Source organism: Sapajus apella, unplaced genomic scaffold (genome assembly GCF_009761245.1).
Source record: "Sapajus apella isolate SASKATOON/1434 unplaced genomic scaffold, GSC_monkey_1.0 scaffold21, whole genome shotgun sequence".
Classification (NCBI taxonomy): domain Eukaryota; kingdom Metazoa; phylum Chordata; class Mammalia; order Primates; family Cebidae; genus Sapajus; species Sapajus apella.
The window spans coordinates 24891755-24911864 of NW_022436961.1; the positions used below are offsets into that span (position 1 = coordinate 24891755).

Here is a 20110-nt window from a genome sequence, read left to right on the forward strand (position 1 = left end):
AGTCCCTGGGATCACACTCTCCAGTAAAATACTTGCAGTAAACTTTTGTCTCAGGTCCTACCTTCTGAAGATTGAGGCTAAGTCATCCATCTATTAAACACTTGTTATCCCTTTATTCAGTCACTTCCTACACTCATGATTCCTTTTTTCTTCCCAGACTTTCCTCTGGGGGCTTCTTCTCCCTCTCCCTCTCCCTCCCCCTCCCCTTCCCCCTCTCCCTCCCCCTCCCCCTCCCCCTCTCCCTCTCCCTTTTCTTTTTTTCTTTTTTTGAAACACAGTCTTGTTCTGTTGCCCAGGCTGGAGCACAAAGGCATGATCTTGGCTCACTGTAAACTCCACCTCCTGAGTTGAAGCAATTCTCATGCCTCAGCCTCCCAAGTAGCTGGGATTACAAGCCTGCACCACCATGCCCAGCTAATTTTTGTATTTTTAGTAGAGACAGGGTTTTGCCGTGTTGCCCAGGCTGGTCTCAAACTCCTGGCATCAACTGATCTATCTGCTTTGGCTTCCGAGAGTACTCGGATTACAGGGTGAGCCACGTCACCTGGCCCATTTTTTCTTTATCTTTGTGTTTAGAAATTTCTTCAGAGAGGAATGAACAGAGATGAATAAGTGGAGATGTTATGTAAAGGCATACTGTACTCGAAATCTGAAGACCTGCAGCGGGTTTAAATTCCAACTCTTGTTATAACTTTTTAAAAGATTGTGAACATATCAAAATGTACATGAATCAGGTTTTAATATACTGTATGATGGGTGGATGAGGCTGCGCATTGTACCATTTGTTTGAATTCTCAGGCATGGTTTGGCAGTGCAAGAACTCTGTAACATTAACAAATTCAATAAAAAGTATATAAAAAAAAGAAATTTCTTCAGAGAGGCTTTGTTGGAGGCAAATCTGTCAGTTTGTGTTTCTCTGAAAATGCTTTATTTTACCCTTGTTCTGGAAAGAAAATTTCACTGGGCATACAATTTCTAGGTTGACAGGTTTTTTTCCCTTAACATCTCAGCACTGTGGATATATTATACCACCATCTTCCTGGATTTTTCCATTAATATTACTGTTATTGAGTCCACTTTTCACTCATGTATAGGTAATGTGTTTTTTTCTTTATAACTGCTTTTCAAAATCATTTCTTTGTCTTTGGTATTCTGCAGTACAATGATGATGTGCTAAGTGTAGATTTCTTTTTACTTCCCTGTTTCAGAGTTACGGGTCTTCTTGAAGCTAAAGATTTGTATCTTTCATCAAATCTAAAATGTTCTCAGCTATTAAATCTTTGAATATTGCCTTTCCTCTCTTCTCCGTGTTACTCCATCTCAAACTTTATTGGGCCTTTTAACTCTGTTCTCGGTGTCTCTCAGCCTCTCTTATTTCATCCCTCTTTGTCTGTGTGCTACATTCTAGGTAAATATTTGAACTGATCTTTTTTTTTTTTTTTTGAGATGGGAATCTTGCTCTGTTGCCCAGGCTGGAGTGCAGTGGCGCAATCTTAGCTCACTGCAACTTGTACCTCCCAGTGATTCTCCTGCCTCAGCCTCCCAAGTAGCTGGGATTAAAGGTGTCTGCCAGCATGCCCAGCTAATTTTTTTTGTATTTTTAGTAGAGATGGAGTTTCACTATGTTGGCCAGGACGGTCTCGAATGCCTGACCTCGTGTTCTATCTACCTCAGCCTCTCAGTGTAGTGGGATTACAGGCGTGAGCCACCGCACCTGGCCTTCAGCTGATCTTCTAACTCATGATGTCTCCCTTTAGCTGTGTCTATTCTGTTGTATAATTTTCCTTTGAGTATTTAATTTCTATTACATTATTCATTTTTAGAAGTTCTATTTTGGTTCTTTCCCAAACTTGCCTCATCAATTTTGGTTGCCTTTGCTCTTTATTTATTCATTTTTTTTGAGACAGAGTCTCATTCTATTGCCTAGGCTAGAGTGCATTGGTGTCGTCAGAGCTCACTGTAGCCTCGACCTCCCAGGGTCAAGTGATCCTCCTACCTTATCCTCCCAATTCCTGGCCAATTTTTTAAAATTATTTTTTGTAGAGATAGGGTTTTGCCATGTTGCTCAGGCTGGCCTCAAACTGCTGAACTCAAGCAGTCTTTCCACCTCAGCCTTCCAAAGTGCTGGGATTATAGGCATGAACCACTGCACCTGGCACGCCTTTGCTCTTCACTTATTGTTTCAATTGTCACCTTTATTTCTTGAAACAGTATGTTTATATTCCATGTTCAGTAATAAAATTTTTTGAAATATTTCTGGATCTAGCTCTGTTCACTGTAGTTTCTGTCTGTTCTTTTGCGGTGTTTTTGTTTTGTTTGTTTTGGTTTTTTGTTTGTTTGTTTTTTTTTTTGAGACAGAGTCTTACTCTGTTGCCAAGGTTGGAGTGCAGTGGCAAAATCTCAGCTCAGAAGAACCTCCACCTCCCAGGTTCAAGCGATTCTCCTGCCTCATCCTCTGAGTAGCTGGGATTACAGGCATGTGCCACCATGCCTGGCTAATTTTTGTATTTTTAGTAGAGATGGGGTTTTGCCATGTTGGCCAGGCTGGTTGAACTCCTGACTTCAAGAGATCTGCCCACCTCGGCCTTCCAAAGGGCTCTGCTTGTTTCTTAATATGTGTTTTCCAAAAATGCCTCTATTAAGATATAGTTTACGTATCAGGCCGGGCGCGGTGGCTCAAGCCTGTAATCCCAGCACTTTGGGAGGCCGAGGTGGGTGGATCACGAGGTCAAGAGATCGAGACCATCCTGGTCAACATGGTGACACCCCGTCTCTACTAAAACTACAAAAAATTAGCTGGGCATGGTGGCGCGCGCCTGTAATCCCAGCTACTCAGGAGGCTGAGGCAGGAGAATTGCCTGAACCCAGGAGGTGGAGGTTGCGGTGAGCTGAGATTGGGCCATTGCACTCCAGCCTGGGTAACAAGAGCGAAACTCCGTCTCAAAAAGATATAGTTTACGTATCATATAATTTATCCTATTCAATAATTTTTGGTAAGTTTATTGAGTGGTACAAACATCACCATAAATCAGTTTTTGAACATGTTCATCATCCTAATAAAAGCCCTCATGCATATTTACAGTTCATCCTAATTCCCACTCCCAGCCACAGGCAACCATTAGTTTACATTCTGTCTCTATAGATTTACCTTTTCTAGACATTTCACATAAATAGGATCACACAATATGTGGTCTCTTACGTCTGGCTTCTTTTGTGTACATCTGGCTTCTTTCATATACATCTGGCTTAACATATTTTTAGGGGTTCATCCATGCCATAGTGTAGTAGTTTGCTCCTTTTTATTGATGAATCTATCCATTCTGTGAATATATACCACATCTTGTTTATTCATTTTTGTTGTTGTTGTTGTGTTTTTTTTTTTTTTTTTTTTTTTTGAGATGGAGTTTTGCTATTGTTGCCCAGGCTGGAGTGCCGTGGCGCGATCTTGACTCACTACAACATCTGACCCCGGGTTCAAGCGATTCTCCTGCCTCAGCCTTATGAGTAACTAGGATTACAGGTGCCCACCACCACGCCCAGCTAATTTTTTGTGTTTTTAGTAGAGATGGGGTTTCATCATGTTGGCCAGGCTGGTTTCAAATTCCTGACCTTGGGTGAGCCACCCACCTTGGCCTCCGAAAGTGTGGGGATTACAGGCATGAGCCACTGTGCCCGACCTCCTTTTTTTTTTTTAACTTATCCCTGTGGTGGAGCACACAAATTTCTGTTTATTCATTTACCAGTTGATGGACATTTAGGTTAAGTTTTTGGCAATTATCAGTAATGCTGCTGTGAACATTTGCATGCAAGTTTTGTGTGGACATGTTTTCATTTTTCTTAGGTAGTTTCCAAGAAGTGAAATTTTGGTTCCTACAGTAATTTTTTGTTTAACAGTTTGGGAAACTGCCAAATGTTTCCGAAAGAGGCTGCATCATTGTACCTTCCCACTGGCAATGTGTGAGGGTTCCTGTTCCACCACATCCTTGCTGACATCTGTTATTCTATTAGTCAGCCAGGCCTGCCATAACAAATTACCACTGACTGGGTGGCCTCTGCAACATACATTTGTTTTCTCACAGTTCTGGAGGCTACGATTCTATGATCAAGGTACTGGCAAATTTGATTTCTGATGAGTGCTGTCTTCCTAGCTTATAGATGACCGCCATCTTGCTGTGTCCTCACATGGCCTTGTGTCTGTGCTTCCATGAAGAGAGAGGGTTAGAGATAGAGATCTTGTGTCTCTTCTTCTTCTCTAAGAACAGAAATCTTATTAGATCAGGGCTCCTCCTTACCTCATTTACCTTAATTATCTCCCTGCATACTCCATCTCCAAATATAGGGGATTAGGGTTTCAACATACGGCTTTGTGAGAGGAACACAATTCACTCCATAACATTTCTCCCTCTGTCCCCCCGAAATTCATGTTCTTCTCACATGTAACACATTTGCCCCCAAAGTCTTATACCATTTCACTATCAATTGCAAGTCTGAGGTCTCGTCTAAATACAATAGGCCCTCCCTATCTATGGGTTCTGCATCCATGGATTAAACCAACCACACATCAAAAATATTTTGAAAAAACAAAAAGGATGTTTGCATCAGTATTGAACACATATAGACTTTTTTCTTATAATTATTCCCTAAACAATACAGTGTAACAACTATTTATGTAGCATTTACACTGTATTTGGTATTATAAGTTATCTAGAGAGGATTTAAAGTATACAGGAAGATGTGCATAGGTTATAAGCAAATATAAAATACATCATTTTATATATGGGACTTGAGCATCTGTGAATCTTGGTATCCATGGAGGGAGGTCCTAAAAATCAATATTCCGCAGATACTGAAGGACAGCTGTATTATCTAAATCAGTTATGAGTGGGACTGAGTCACAATTTCTTTTCAGTTGTGACCCAACTGGACAAGTTAAGTACTTCCAAATTACAGCAGTGGGACAACATAGTATAATTCCCATTCAAAAGGGAGAGATCAGAAGGCAGAAAGTGATAATGGGTCTCAAGCCAGTCCAAAAATGAGCAAGGCAAATTCCATTAAATTTTATGGCTCCAGTCAGGGGTGGTGGCTCATACCCATAAACTACTGAGTTCAAGACCAGCCTGGGCAACATGGTCAAACCCTGTCTCTACTAAAAAGCTTACTAGTTCCAACAAGGGCTGGTAGTTAAAAAGAACCTAGCGCCTCCCTCCCCTCTCTTTCTTGCTTCTTCTCTCTCCATGTGATCTCTGCACAGGCCAGGTCTCTTTGCCTTCTGCCATGTGAGGAAGCAGCCTGAGCACAGATGTTCAGTCTTTTTTGTTTTGAGACGGAATCTCTCTCAGTTGCCCAGGCTGGAGTGCAGTGGCATGATCTCAGCTCACTGCAACCTCTGCTTCCCAGGTTCAAGTGAGTCTCCTGCCTCAGCCTCCCAAGTAGCTGGGACTACAGGTGCGTGCCACCACACCCAGCTAATTTTTGTATTTTTAGCAGAGACGGGTTTCATCATGTTGGCCAGGATGGTCTCCATCTCTTGATCTCATGATCCACCCACTTCGTCCTCTCAAAGTGCTGGTATTACAGACGTGAGCCACCATACCTGGCCCAGATGTCCAGTCTTGAACCTTCCAGCCCACAGAACCATGAGCTCAGTAAACCTCTTTTCTTTATAAATTACCCAGCCTCAGGTATTCCTTTATAATAACACTAAAGGAACTAATGGACTGAGACAGGACGGCTCACATCTTTTGCCCTTTTTTTTTTTTTTTGAGACAGAATTTTGCACTTGTTGCCCAGGCTGGAGTGCAGTGGCATGATCTTGGCTCACTGCAACCTCTGCCTCCCAGGTTCGGGTGATTCTCCTGTCTCAGCCTCCCGAGTAGTTGAGATTATAGGCACCCACCACCACGCCCAGCTAATTTGGTACTTTTAGTAGAGACAGGGTTTCACCAGGTTGGCCAGGCTGGTCTCGAACTCCTGACCTCAGGTTATCCACCTGCCTTAGCCTCCTAAAGTGCTGGGATTACAGGTGTGAGCCACCATGACTTTTGCCCTTTTGTTTTTTTTTATTGGATTGTTTGTCTTCCTGTTATTCAGCCTGATGTGTTCTGTGAGCTCATATTTATTAATACTTTTTACATGCGGAGTTTTGCGGTCCCGGTGTACTTCTCCTGGAAGGATTTCTATTTATCTCTCCCAGGAACCCAGGCACAATACATAGGTCCACTTTAAAGGAAATCCTTCCTATAAGTATTAGGCTCCACCAGTAAGGTAATTTTCTGCCCTTAATCTTGCTGTGGCTCTGGCAATCTGCTGAACAGCAACAAAAACAAACCAGAATACACGGTTGGAATAGAAATACTTATGGGGACCAAGTGCCCAGGGTATTTGGAGTCAAGACTGCCTAGGAAAATTCAGATTACGTGTAGTTATGGGGCCATTTTCACTCTGAATTTTAGAGACTGGCAGGGCCAGGTGGACAGAATTATTTGATGTTATGACTTTTTTGAGTAAAACAAAAAATCTGTAATTTATCTGAAAATACTATCTCTTAGTGTGACATATGTGCTCTTTTTGCCCCCCCTTTTTTTAAATTAACAAATAGTAATTACATATGGTTACAGGGTACAATGTGATATTCCGATATTTGTTTACATTGTGGAATGAGTAAATCAAGTTAACATATCCAGCACCTCACATACTCATCTTTTTTTTTTTTTTTCCCCTAAAGATGGGGTTTCACTATGATGGCCAGGCTGGGTCTTGAACTCCTGACCTCAGGTGATCTCAGCTCACTGACCCACCTCGGCCTCCCAAAGTGCTAGGATTACAGGTGTGAGCCACTGCACCTGGTATACTCATCTTTTTGTAATGAGATTCTGTGTGTCCTTTTTAATCAATACCTAGTGATGGCTAATTAACAATAAAATACTCTGTTAGGGAATAAAATCTCCAAGAGAGGTTGATTAGCTTTTGAAGGATTCTAAACAGATGTCCACGTTTCAGAAAGCTTCAACTATTTTTATGTCCAATCAACAGCAAGACCATATGGATTTTCCTTTTGTTAAATAAGTAGTGTCCCTAATGTCTGGATTGGCTAGAAATACCGTACAAAGGCCACCTATGCTTGCATGTACAGGATGTAGAAATCCAGGAAACCCAATGTGCACACCCTTTGTAATGGTGCTCTTGGTTTAGATTCCCAGATAGAAGACATGTTCAGGAAATTATCTGAAGATTATTATTGCCTTACTTCAACCAGAAGATTTGCTGAATCCTGCCCCTAAACTATTGTTTCATGTGTATAGAATAAGTATGTCATGCAAAGTTTGGTCAGAGTTCCCAAAAGAACAGGGAGTTGGATCTTGATGAAGGTTACAAAGCAGTTTGTATAACTGTTTTTGACTGCACTTGGTACCATTAAGTATTTGCACAGGCAGGGGAATCGTTTACAACATAATACTCCAACAGTTGCAAGTTAAGAAGGTTGTGTGGTAAAGGAAGTGAAAAGGTTAGATCATGGTATACAAATATTGTCCACAAACAGTGAAGGGGCATCATGCCAACTGGATTCCTGAGCTGAAAATCATCCTGCTCCAATAATTTTCAGACCAGCCTCATTTGGGAAGGAGAGGAGGGCCCTTGTATGTATGGACTAAAACAAGGCATGGAATATCTGAGGCCTGGAAAAGATAAGGTTAAGTCCTCTCCCGTCCTATTCCTTGCAGAGCCTTCGGATGTCTCTGTAGCAATAGCCAAAGCCTTCAGAAACTTGACCTCAACCACCTGGGCTTGGGAGAGGGATGCGGTTATTTGCCAAAATGGTTGGGAGAAGGGCAGAAATCTTTCTTTGGGTAAAATCATTCTAGAGTTGCTGCTGAAGTAACCACTAATAATTTAATCTGGTTTCAAGAAAGCTCTTCTTGGTTGACAGACTTAGGCATCAATGAATAATAATAGACAACATTTATCAAGGTCGTCTTCTCCTTGTGCTGAATATTGTAGATACTTATGTCATTATGTGTGTACATTTCCATTCAACCCTATGAATGGATGCTTTTAGTTTTTATCTCTGTTTTATATATAAGTAAAGTTCAGCAGGACGGTGGCCATGGAAGTCGGAATCCGCTAAGGAGCGTGTAACAACTCACCTGCCAAAGAAAAAAAAATTAAAAAATAAAGGAAAGTGATGTGCAGACATCATATGAATTAGGTGTTTCAATGCACACTCTAGTTTACCTTTCTTCTTCACCACCTGTGTTGCTAATCCTCTAAGTGGCAGGAAGGGGGCAAGTGAATTTCAGCACTGAGTGCTAGACTAAATCTGTTTACAGGAGTTGCCCCCAGAAAGGGAGTCAGGATCTCCAAACGCTAACACATTTTAAGGCTTAGGTTCACATAACTTTCAGCGCACATTCCACACGAACTTGCCCGGCTCAGTGAATCTGCTGGAAAGGACAAGCCTTTCTTTCAGACTGGCCAATGAGATAGCTGGCTCTTGTGAGCGACAGGTCTTGTGGCCAATGGGCTCAGCCCCTGAGGCCTCGAAGACCGGAAGTTGGCCCTGGAGCATGTGGCCCCTGGGGCGTGGGTTGAGTGCTGTCTTCTCCTGAGGCGGCGCAGAGCCCGGCGAGTGGGGCGAGGACTCGTGCCCAGGTGAGAGGACGGGTCCAGGTGCTGCAACCCAGGCAGGCCAGGGTCTCTCCGGGGCAGGCTGGGTGGGCTTTTGCTCAAGCACGTGGTGTCAGCCGCCCTCCCAGGTGCCCTCCTGCTTCCAGGTGACGCTGGGGCCTTTGGAGGCCGGGCGGGGGCGGGAAGTCGTTATTCGAGGCAGGGTGCTGAGGCCTGGAGAAGGTGCGCAGGCGGGGGCGGCAGGGGAGGCCCGTGGGAGGTCTGAGTGGGCCTCTTATTTGGCCTGAAACGGGAGGTAGAACCCCCGGCAGGGCTGTGGCTTTGGGGAAGGGTGCTTTTCTCGGGGTGTAAAGGGGGTGGGACTCGCTTTCAGGGGCCTCTGGTTAGGCCCTGGTCGGGAGGCCCCAGCGCCGAGCACAGACTCAGGGATTCAGCGGAGGCAGGCCCAGCCCGTCCTGGGTTCCCAGCCCGTCCTAGGTTCCCTCCTCGTTGAACCTTTCGGTCAGCCAAGTGTTTGCTACCTGATCCCAGGAGGAAATCCACATTGGGAGAGGGCCTTGTAGGGGAGCTGCCTGAATCTGTAGAAGTGATACTGGGGTTGAGGGAAGGGTGGACAAAGACGAAGATTCCAGAAGTCTCATAAGGGACGCCGTGCAGCACTTCTGAGTATGTAGCAATTAATATACTGATTGCTTGGGGACCTGTGAGCGGAGTTGTGGTTCACCGAAAAGGGGCATTGACAATTAAAGGGGAGAGCTGATGTAGCCTTCAGGAAAGGTAACCATATCATGCATTTAGAGTGTGAAAGAAGGTAGTTTAGTTCAAGACGTTTTGCAAGTTCTTGAACTGTCTGCACTTCCGCTGTGTGCTTACGAACAGTGTGTTAATCTTTTCTTTAAATGTATGATTTCTCTGTAGCTAATACTTAAGACAGCTTTTTGAAAGTTAGGAAGGATTACTCCCACCTGTAATCCCAGCGTTTGGGGAGGCTGAGGTGGGAAGATCACTTGAGGTCAGCAGTTTGAGACCAGCCTGGGCAATATGGCAAGATCCCGTCTCTACAAAAAAATTTTTTTTAATTAGCTGGGCATGGTGGCAGGTGCCTGTAGTCCTAGCTACTTGGGAGGCTGAGACAAGAGGACTGCTTGACCACAAGAGATTGAGACTGCAGTGAGCTAAGATCCCACCACTTCACTGTAGCCCGGATGACACAGCAAGACCCTGTCATTTTTTAAAGAAAAATATTTCCCATTAAGAAATATTTTCCAGGAATCGGGGGCAAGCCAGGACCATGAGAGGAGCTCCGTAAAGAGGGAGTCCTGAAATCTGTAGGCTATACAGTGATTTTTTTTTTTTTTAAGACAGTCTTATTCTGTCATCCAGGCTGGAGTGCCACAATCTTGGGTCACTGCAGTCTCTGCCTCCCAGGTTCAAGCGAATCGTGCGCCTCAGCCTCCTGAGTAGGGGGGATTATAGGTGTGTGCCACGATGCCCAACTAATTTTTGTGTTTTTAGTAAAGACAGGGTTTCATCATGTAGTCCCGATTGGTCTTGAACTCCTGACCTCAAGTGATCCACCCACCTTTGTTTCTCAAAGTCCTGGGATTATAGGCATGGGCCACCATGCCTGACCTACAGGTTATAAAGTGATTTTGAAGAGACCTGATGGGCGTTAGATTTGGTGGGGAAGCCAGGAAGAGCCCCACCCCTGGTAACCTGGGAAAGAGAAGGGTGTTAAATGCAACCTCTGAGACTCACCAAGTATTGTAGGCTCAAATCAGAATGCTTCTGTACTCTGGAGACTTCTGATAAAATTTAAAAGAAAAGGGTTTTTTAAATTTTTTGTTCTATTTTTTAACTTTTTGTAGGGACAGGATCTCTCACTGTGTTCCTAAGGCTGGCCTTAAACTCCTGGCCTCAAGTGGTCCTCCCACCTAGACCTACCAGAATGCTGGAATTGCAGGCATGAGCCACTGTGCTTAGCCTGAAAGAAGAATTTTTTAAAAAAAGAATTGCATAGAGATTTAGAGAAACAACTAAACAAATCAAGGAGAAGAGTTGAGTGCGATCATAGACAGGAAAAAAGTTAGGACTCGCGTGTAGGAAAGGGATGTTAAAAACAAAGCAAAAACCCGTAAATATTTATTGACCATAATTTTATGATACGACTGTGTTAACTGTGAAATTGTTTATAGGCCGTGCGCAGTGCCTCACGCCTGTAATCCCAGCACTTTGGGAGGCCAAGGCGGGTGCATCGCTTGAGGTCGGGAGTTCGAGACCAGCCTGCCCAACATGGAGAAACCCTGACTTTGCTAAAAATACAAAATTAGCCAGGGATGGTGGCACATGTCTGTAATCCCAGCTACTTGCCTATGCTGAGGCAGGAGAATCCCTTGAACCTGGAAGGTAGAGGTTGCAGTGAGCCAAGATTGTGCCATTGCACTCCAGCCTGGGCAACAAGAGCGAAACTCCGTCTCAAAAGAAAAGAAATTTTTTTATAAATCAAAGTCATCCTCGTACACAAAAACTACTTTAGCCAGGCCGGGCGCAGTGGCTCACGCCTGTAATCCCAGCACTTTGGGAGGCCGAGGAGGGTGGATCACGAGGTCAAGAGATCGAGACCATCCTGGTCAACATGGTGAAACGCTGTCTCTACTAAAAATACAAAAAATTAGCTGGGCATGGTGGTGCGTGCCGGTAATCCCAGCTACTCAAAGGCTGAGGCAGGAGAATTGCCTGAAGCCAGGAGGCGGAGGTTGCGGTGAGCCAAGATCGCACCATTGCACTCCAGCCTGGGTAATAACAGCGAAACTCCGTCTCAAAAAAAAACTGCTTTAGCCAGGTATGGTGGCTCATGCCTGTCATCAAAGCACTTTGGAAGGCTGAAGCAGCAGATCACTTGAGCCCAGGTGTTTGAGACCAGCCTGGCCAACATGGAAAGACCCCATCTCCACAGAAATTATAAAAATTAGAGAAGTGTTGTGGTGCATGCCTGTTATCCCAGCTACTCAGGAGACTGAGATGTGAGGGTCACTTGAGCCCAGAAGGTTGAGGGTGCAGTGAGCCATGATCATGCCACTGCATTCCAGTCTGGGCGATAGTGCGAGACCCTCCCAAAAAACTGCTTCCTTGGTTGGGCACGGTGGCTCACGCCTGTAATCCCAGCACCTTTGGGAGGCTGAGGTGAGCCAATCACCTGAGGTCGGGAGTTTGAGACCAGCCTGACCAACATGGAGAAACTATTAAAAATACAAAAAATTTGCTGGGCGTGGTGGCACATGCCTGTAATCCCAGCTACTCGAGAGGCTGAGGCAGGAGAATCGCTTGAACCCAGGAGGCGGAGGTTGCCGTGAGCCAAGATGGCACCACTGTACTCCAGCCTGGGCAACTAGAGTGAAACTCTGTCTCAAAAACAAAACAAAAACAAAAAATTGCTTCCTTTTATAACATGTAGTTGATTTACAGGACTGAGTTTTATGAGAGGCCATTTGGGTAGAAAATGTAAGTGCAAGGAGGACGAGGGCCTCTAAGGCAGGGGTTCCCAACCCCCAGGCCACAGACTGGTTGGGGGCCTGTTAGGAATTAGGCTGCACAGCAGGAGGTGAGTGGTGGGTGAATGAGCAAAGCTTCATCTGTATTGACAGTCGCTCCCCATGGCTCATAGTATCACCTGAGCTCCGCCTCCTGTCCGATCACTGGTGGCATTAGATTCCCATAGTGCAAACCCTCTTGTGAACTTTGCATTCAAGGGATCTAGGTTGCATGCTCCTTATGAGAATCTAATGCCTGATGATCTGTCACTGTCTCCCATCACCCACAGATGGGACCATTTAGTTGCAGAAAAACAAGATCAGGGCTCCCACTGATTCTACATTATGGTGAGTTGTATAATTATTATATTTCATTATCTATTACAATGTAATAGAAATAAAGTGCACAATAAATGTAGTGTGTTTGAGTCACTCTGAAACCATCCCCCCACCCCTGGAAAAATTGTCTTCCAGGAAACCAGTCTCTGGTGCCAAAAAGTTTCGGGACCGCTGCTCTAAGGGATTGTTAATGGAGGGTGTTTCGAATATCACATATCAAATAGAAGCCTTTGAAGTGAATATGTTGCAGAAGGCTGGGTGGGTTACTGGACTGACTCAAAATATTTTTTTAATGCTTTGTGAATCTGTCTTAAAGGAAAAGGAAAACAGTTGGGAACTTTAATCTTTTGAAAATGCTGGCAGGTAATTAACCAGAACAGGATCGACACACGTGTCCTCTATAGCCTTTGAATGGATCCTTTCCGACCATCGTTCAGGGGCCAGCCTCCTGTCCACCCATCCCAGTACCAGGCTGTACGGATGCCAGGCTGTTTGCCACAAGCTTCTAAACCTTTGGACCCAGCTCTGGGCAGGGGAGCACCTGCAGGCAGAGGCCATGTGTTTGGAAAGCCAGAGGAACCAAGCACACAGAGGGGGCCAGCACAGAGGGTAAGACTATGTTTGGATGCATAGGAGCAGCATACAGCTTATCTGTGTGCTGTCAGAGGAGGGTAATGGATTTCAAAGTGCCTGCAGGGCTAGGCACGGTGGCTCACGCCTGTAATACCAACACTTTGGGAGGCTGAGGTGGGTGGATCATCTGAGGTCAGGAATTTGAGACCAGCCTGGCTAACGTGGTGAAACTCCATCTCTACTAAAAATACAAAAATTAGCCGGGTGTGGTGGTGTGCATCTGTAACACCAGCTACTCAGGAACCTGAAGCAGGAGAATTGCTTGAACCCTGGAGGTGGAGGTTACAGTGAGCTGAGACCTCACCACTGCACTCCAGCCTGGGTGACAGAGCAAGGCTCCATGTCAAAACAACAACAAAGTGCTTGCAAAACTGGGAAGCCCTTAACAGGAACAAGTTTGTCTTTTTTTTTCTTTAACAAGTAGATACATCTGGACATATATTTCAAATCTGGAGTTTCTAGAGGTATGAAAAGGTACCTCATAATGAATATTAGATGGACTTGGTAAGTACCATAGGTTCTCTAGCTTTCAATCATCCCTCCATACCTCTGTCTGTAATTGTTAGAGTTAAAGGTATAATCTCTTGTTCTTTTCTGAGTATGTAGATTTTGCCCCTGGTTTTGGCTCTATATTAGCAGCAATTCCTGCCTCTGAAGTCATAATACTTAACATTTGCTCACTTTGGAAGGCTCATTGCCCAAATCTTAAAGGAAAAGGATCTTCAGTTATTGCTGCTGCTGTGTGAACACTTACATGTTTGCATTCTTAATCTCTTAATTATCAAGTAATTTTAAGAATATTTGTTTATAATATGTCAAAGAGTTAGCAAATATAGGAAGAATCTAATAATGAAGTTATTTTAAGTAGAGTTGACATTGTCAAATGTATTATTTTTGTAAGGAAAAAAGTTTATGACAGTAAATCTTACATGTTGACTCAAATAAATTGCTTGAGTCTATAGGTAGCTTTTATCCATGTCAGATACAACTGGTGTAACAATAGTGCAGGTGGAAGACTGCCACAGGAAAACAGTAGCGGGTTACCCAAACCTCGAGATCATAAATGATCTAGCTTTTTTGAAAATTCATTAACCAGTACACTTGTTCTCTCTTGCCTTGAATATATAGGAAATATAAAAATGGAAAAGTTAATCTGCTCTGTTGCATTTCGTTGTACTGTACATCAAATCATGGGTTTTAACGGTAACTCTTTGTGCTTAAAGACCTAATATGACATGGTTACAAGTATTTTTTAAAGTTAATGTTATTCCCTTTATTCTTACAACATTTATGGAATTTGAAGGTGGTTTTTATTATGTACCAAGAATAAGAAAGCCCTTGTTTCTGGGGTTTTAAACTACCTCTTGGAACTTTATTCTTTGACTTTCCACAGGAGTCTGTGGGTTTGGTCTCCATGTTCCGAGGCCTGGGCATTGAAACAGTTTCCAAAACCCCTCAGAAACGGGAATTGCCTTCAACAGGTATGTGGAAAACTAACTTGAGAAATTCAGTGGTATGTATGATTGCTTCCTTCTTAAATCCAAATGGTTTATCTTCAGAAACATACCTGTGTTTTTTAAAAAAAAAAATCTGTATTTTAAAACACGTTTAACTCATAGTCATTGCTGGGGTTCGGTTCTTTCTTTCAGGTAGAGGCATTTTAGGTCGAGGCTTGTCTGCTAATCTGGTACGAAAAGACAAGGAGGAACTCTGTCCCACTTTTTGGGATCCAAAAGTGTTGGCAGCTGGGGACAGCAATATGGCAGAGGCCTCTGTTGGTTGGAATAGGTGGGTAAAGTTACCTTCTCAGGTAACTATCAAATTCCGATGGAATATCTCTGTAAGTTCAGAGAGCAACTCCTAAGAAGGGTTGTGTCATCTCATAAACAATCAATGTCTGGTTTTATATTAAAGAATGCACATTTCCCAAGAGTAGTCAGCGGTTGTTGACATGAGTAGGCTTTGGAAAAGGGTAAGAAGTAGTTCTCCACTGGGCTGTTAAGAAATTCATTTGTGTTCTTAACAAATTACTGCAAATTACCCTGATTGTGGTGATTCTTTTTTTTTTTTTTTTTTTGAGACGGAATCTTGCTCTGTCACCAGGCTAGAGTGCAGTAGTGTGATCTCGGCTCACTGCAACCTCTGCCTCCCAGGGTCAAGTGATTCTTCCGCCTCAGCCTCCCGAATAACTGGTGTGCACCACCATGCCTGGCTAATTTTTGTATTTTTAGTAGAGACGGTATTTAACCGTATTAGCCAGGCTGGTTTCGAAATCCTAACCTCAGACAATCCACCTGCCTAGGCCCTCCAGAGTGCTGGAATTACAGGTGTGAGCCACTACCCCGCATGATGATTCTTTAAATAACGTTAAGTCAAACTTTCTTCTCTATTCTGCTATGGAAGATGGTTCTGACAGTCGGTATTAATGAGTCATAATGGCATATGTTGTGTTTTGTTGTTGTTGTTGTTTGTTTGTTTTGAAATTGGGTCTCTGTCACCCAGGCTTTAGTGCAGAGGTATGATCTCAGCTCACTGCAGCCTCAACCTCCCAGCCTCAAGTGATCCTCCCACCTCAGCCACTTGAGTAGCTGGGACTACAGTCATTAGCCACCATGCCTGGCTGATTTTTCTATTTTTTGTAGTTCGGGGTATCAGTGTGTTGCCTAGGCTGGTCTTGAACTCCTGGCTCAAGCAGTCTGCCCACCTCAGCTTCCCAAAGTGCTAGGATTACAGGCATGAGCCACTGCACCTGGCCTTGGCATATGTATTTTGAGAGAATCCGAAGGCTATGCTTGGGTCACTTTTTGCTGACTCCTCCAGGAAGTGATTGTAGAGTTAGGGGGAAAATCTGGATGGGACATAACCATTATAGAAAAGCCCTGATTTGCCTCTCCACATTTCAGGATGCTTGGGAGAGGGAGTTCAGATGCTTCTTTGTTACCACTAGGAAGAGCAGCAGGTGGTATTGGCAGAGGAATGGACAAACCCCCCTGTGCCTTCAGCGCACCTTCCCGGGATTCACCGCAGCTGTCATCACCACCAGCTCTGCCCCAGTCCCCTCTGTACTCTCCAGATCACCCTCTGGTCCTGACTGTGGAACACAAGGAAAAGTAAGTCAGGAGCACTGCCTTCTCTGCTTAGTAATGATCGTAAAAACTCTGCATTTGGGCTGGTGTGTAGTATTGTAAAATCTATTTTTGTTGGGTCTAAAGTCCTCCCTGGGTGATAAATACTGCAGGGTGTTTTGGTTTTTGCCAGTGGGAGATTGACAAAGAGGTGGGACAGTTTTTTTTTTTTTTTTTTTTTTTTTGAGACAGATTCTCACTCTGTCACCCAGGTTGGAGTGCAGTGGCACAATCTCAGCTCACTGCAACCTCCATCTCCCAGGTTCAAGCAATTCTCATACCTTAGCCCTCCCAGGTAGCTAGGGTTACAGGTGTGTGGCCTACACCCAGCTAATTTTTTTTGTATTAGTGGAGATGGGGTTTCGACATGTTGGCCAGGCTGGTCTTGAACTCCTGACCTCAGGTGATCCCCCTGCCTCAGCCTCCCAACGTGCTGGGATTACAGGTGTGAGCCACCACACCCAGCCAAGATGGGACAATTTTTGAAGTTAAATGTGGTTGACAGTGGACATAACAGCATGCACCAAAGAGAGGACTCACCGCCTTTCATTTCCGTCCCAATTCAGACGGTTCTTTGTCATGTTGAAGATAAGGAAATCATTTAGGAAGAAGATTGTGATACCTCATCTTTCTCTAAAGAACTCATTCTTGTGTTCCTTAGTTAAGTAGTCTAGTTTATTTGGGTAATGTTAATAGGAAAGATAGGGTGACCTTGCTTATCTAATTAGGACTTGCCAATGATTTGTCTTCTAGCCTTCAGAGCTTGCTTTTTAAGTGTTGGCTCTTGGTTTGTGTATCTGTACAAAGTGAAAAAATGTTACTTCTCCCAATCTTTTTGTTGCGTGTTGTGTGGGTTGATTAGTTATTTCGTTTTTTGTTTGTGATACATGTAGTTGTTTTCTGTTTTTATTTTCTAGAGAGCTTATTGTGAAGCAAGGATCAAAAGGAACACCTCAGTCTTTGGGACTGAACCTCATCAAAATACAATGTCATAATGAAGCAGTTTATCAATATCATGTGACTTTCAGGTATTCACAGTTTTTCTTTGGTTATTCACTTCTTAGAGGGCAGTAAAAAGAAAAAGTTCCCCTGGAATAACTAAATATTGTTCTGTACAGTTCCTGGTGGACCTCCCAATGTGATGATGCATTTACTCAGACCGTTACAGAAAGTTTAAGGTTAATGTTAAACTTTGTGTATGTATTTAGCTATATTGTCAATTCTGAATTTAGCTTTATAGGGTGTAGTAGATTTATACATGAGGCTAGAAGTTGATTTTTTTTTTTTCTTGAGAGAGAATCTTGCTCTGTTGCCAGGCTGGAATGCAGTTGTGTGCTATCTGCTCACTGCAACCTCTGATTCCCTGGTTCAAGTGGTTCTCCTGCCTTAGCCTCCTGAGTAGCTGGGATTACAAGCATGTATCACCACACTCAGCTAATTTTTGTATCTTTAGTAGTGATGGGGCTTCACCATGTTGGCCAGGATGGCCTCGATCTCCTTACCTCATGATCCACCTGCCTCAGCCTCCCAAAGTGCTGGGATTATAGGCGTGAGCCACCATTCCCGGCCCTGAGGGTGGAAGTTGATTTCATGTGAAATTAATGAAGCTTAAGTTCAGCATTTTTTAAAACTTGCATTAGGTGTCTTCCATGATCTTTGAACTTATTTTGTATGTGTAATTTTGTATTCTTAAAGAACCTTCCCCCCACCAACCAGTGGTATAAAATTCATCCCTCATGAAACCTGGATCCTTCCCTGCATTAGCCATTATACCAACATCTGACATCTCTCCAGTGACAGTCTAGGATTAAATTTAGGGGTGAGAAAATTAAGGAAGATAACTTCAGTTTTATATCAATAATTTTTGGATTGATTACTGTTAAAAATAGTTTATATTAGTTTGTCTTCTCTTTTAATGCCTTTTAATATCTTAGAGGAGCCATTAGCTGGAAGTTCATAGCTGGAATTGTGAAAATGAGTGTTTTGAAATATTTGAAGAAAATGAGAAGATATAGATATCTCAGTTTTTTAATTGAAAAATAATTGTGTTTCTGTATGGGTACAATGTGATGTTTTTGATATATGTATACATTGTAGAAAGATTAAATCAAGCGAATTGACATCTGTCACCTCACCTACTTACTGTTTTTTTTCTTTGTGGTGAAAACATTTAAAATCTCTTAGGAATTTTGGAATACACGCTGTTGTTAACATGGCTGTTGGTAGCCATCTTCCTACTATCTGCTCTATGAGTTCAACTTTTTTAGATTCTGTATATGAGTGAGATCAGATGGTATTTGTCTTTCTGTGCCTATCTTATTTCACTTAGCTGAGTGTTCTCCAGATTCTTTCACATTGTCACAAATGAGAGGATGTCCTTCTTTTTAAAAGCTACATAGTATTCCTTCTGTATGTATACCACTGTTTATCCATTCATCCTTGATAGACACTGAGATCATTTCCATGTGCTGCCTGTTGTGACTACTGCTGCGGTGAACCTGGGAGTGCACATATCTCTTTGACACACAGATTTCAATTCATTTGGTTAAATGCCCAGAAGTGGGATTGTTGGATCACATGTAGTACTATTTTTAGTTTTTTTAAGAAACTTTCATGCTGCTTCTTTTTTTTTTTTTTTTTTTTTTTTTTTGAGGCAGGGTCTCACTCTGTGCCCAGGCTGGAGTACAGTGGTGCAATCTCACCTCACTGCAACCTCTGCCTCCCAGATTCAAGCAATTCTCTTGCCTCAGCCTCCCTAGTAGCTGGGATTACAGGCAAACGCCCCCATACCTGGCTAATTTTTGTATTTTTTTTAGTACAGACAGGGTTTTGCCATATTGACCAGGCTGGTCTTGAACTCCTGACCTCAAATAATCCACCCTTCTCGGCCTCCCAAAGTGCTGGGATTACAAGCATAAGCCACCATGCCTGGCCAAAAACTTCCACACTATTTCTAAAGGTAGCTATACTAGGAAGGCTGAATTTGTGAAGGACAGCTGCTAGTTGATGACACAAGAGGAAGAAGTGCAGTGAAAGAAGAAAGGAACTGTTAGGGAGAAAATATCCTGAAGGTATGTTAGGAAGACCATAGGGAGGATCCATTTGAATGAAGAGAATGAGAAGGTGTTGACTTTGGCCCCAGAAAAGAAAGTAACTGGATTTGCTTGTGAGGGTATTCTTGGTGATCTTCTAGTAGTTTTGTTAAAGTTGTAGAGAAAAATAAAAAAAGGAAAGATGAAAATCACAGAGGGCATAGGCCATGAGAAGTAGCCAGTGACTTGGCCACTCATTTAAATAGTTTGTAAGAGAATGAGAAATGGAATAATTAAAAAAGGCAACAGAATTGCTTTAACAGTTTCTATGAGGTAGGAGAGCAGAGCTGAGCACATTCAACAGGTAGAGGGAAGGAGCCAGAAAAGAGGGGGAAATGGATCCAGGAAACAGGCTTGTTGTGAAACATACAGCCAAGAGGTGAGCGTTAAAGAGAGGGGAGAGGGCTACGTGCAGTGGCTTACATCTGTAATCCCAGCCTTTAGGGAGGCCAAGGAGGGAGAGTTGCTTGAGGTTAGGAGTTCAAGTAGCTGAGGTTACAACCATGTGCTACCACACCCCACTACTTTCTTTTGTATTTTTAGTAGAATGAGATTTTACCACGATGGCCAGAGGGGTCTTGAACTCCTGGGCTCAAGTGATCCATCCGCCTCAGCCTCCCAAAGTGCTGGGATTACAGGCATGAGCCACCGTACTGGGGCAAAGAAAAATTTTTTTCATTAGCCAGGTATGGTGGTATATTTACAGTCCCAGTTACTTAGGGGACTGAGGCAGAAGGATCACTTGAGCCCAAGAGTTTGAGGC

General features: G+C 43.4%; 1 protein-coding gene across 4 annotated transcripts in view; it reads left to right on the top strand.

The window, feature by feature from the left end:
* The first annotated feature begins 12469 nt into the window (after nucleotides 1–12469).
* Nucleotides 12470–20110, top strand: part of PIWIL2 (piwi like RNA-mediated gene silencing 2) — a 78250-nt gene continuing 70609 nt past the window's right edge. For 2 of the 4 annotated variants that reach the window (XM_032288472.1, XM_032288473.1), the window contains exons 1-5: nucleotides 12536–13106; nucleotides 14524–14611; nucleotides 14780–14918; nucleotides 16034–16240; nucleotides 17173–17283. In XM_032288472.1, coding sequence (XP_032144363.1) covers nucleotides 12909–13106; nucleotides 14524–14611; nucleotides 14780–14918; nucleotides 16034–16240; nucleotides 17173–17283 — 743 coding nt within the window. In that variant the 5' untranslated portion in view covers nucleotides 12536–12908. Of the gene's footprint in view, nucleotides 12507–12535; nucleotides 13107–14523; nucleotides 14612–14779; nucleotides 14919–16033; nucleotides 16241–17172; nucleotides 17284–20110 lie in introns of those variants that run through there. The other 2 variants (XM_032288470.1, XM_032288471.1) reach the window with 2 other exon arrangements.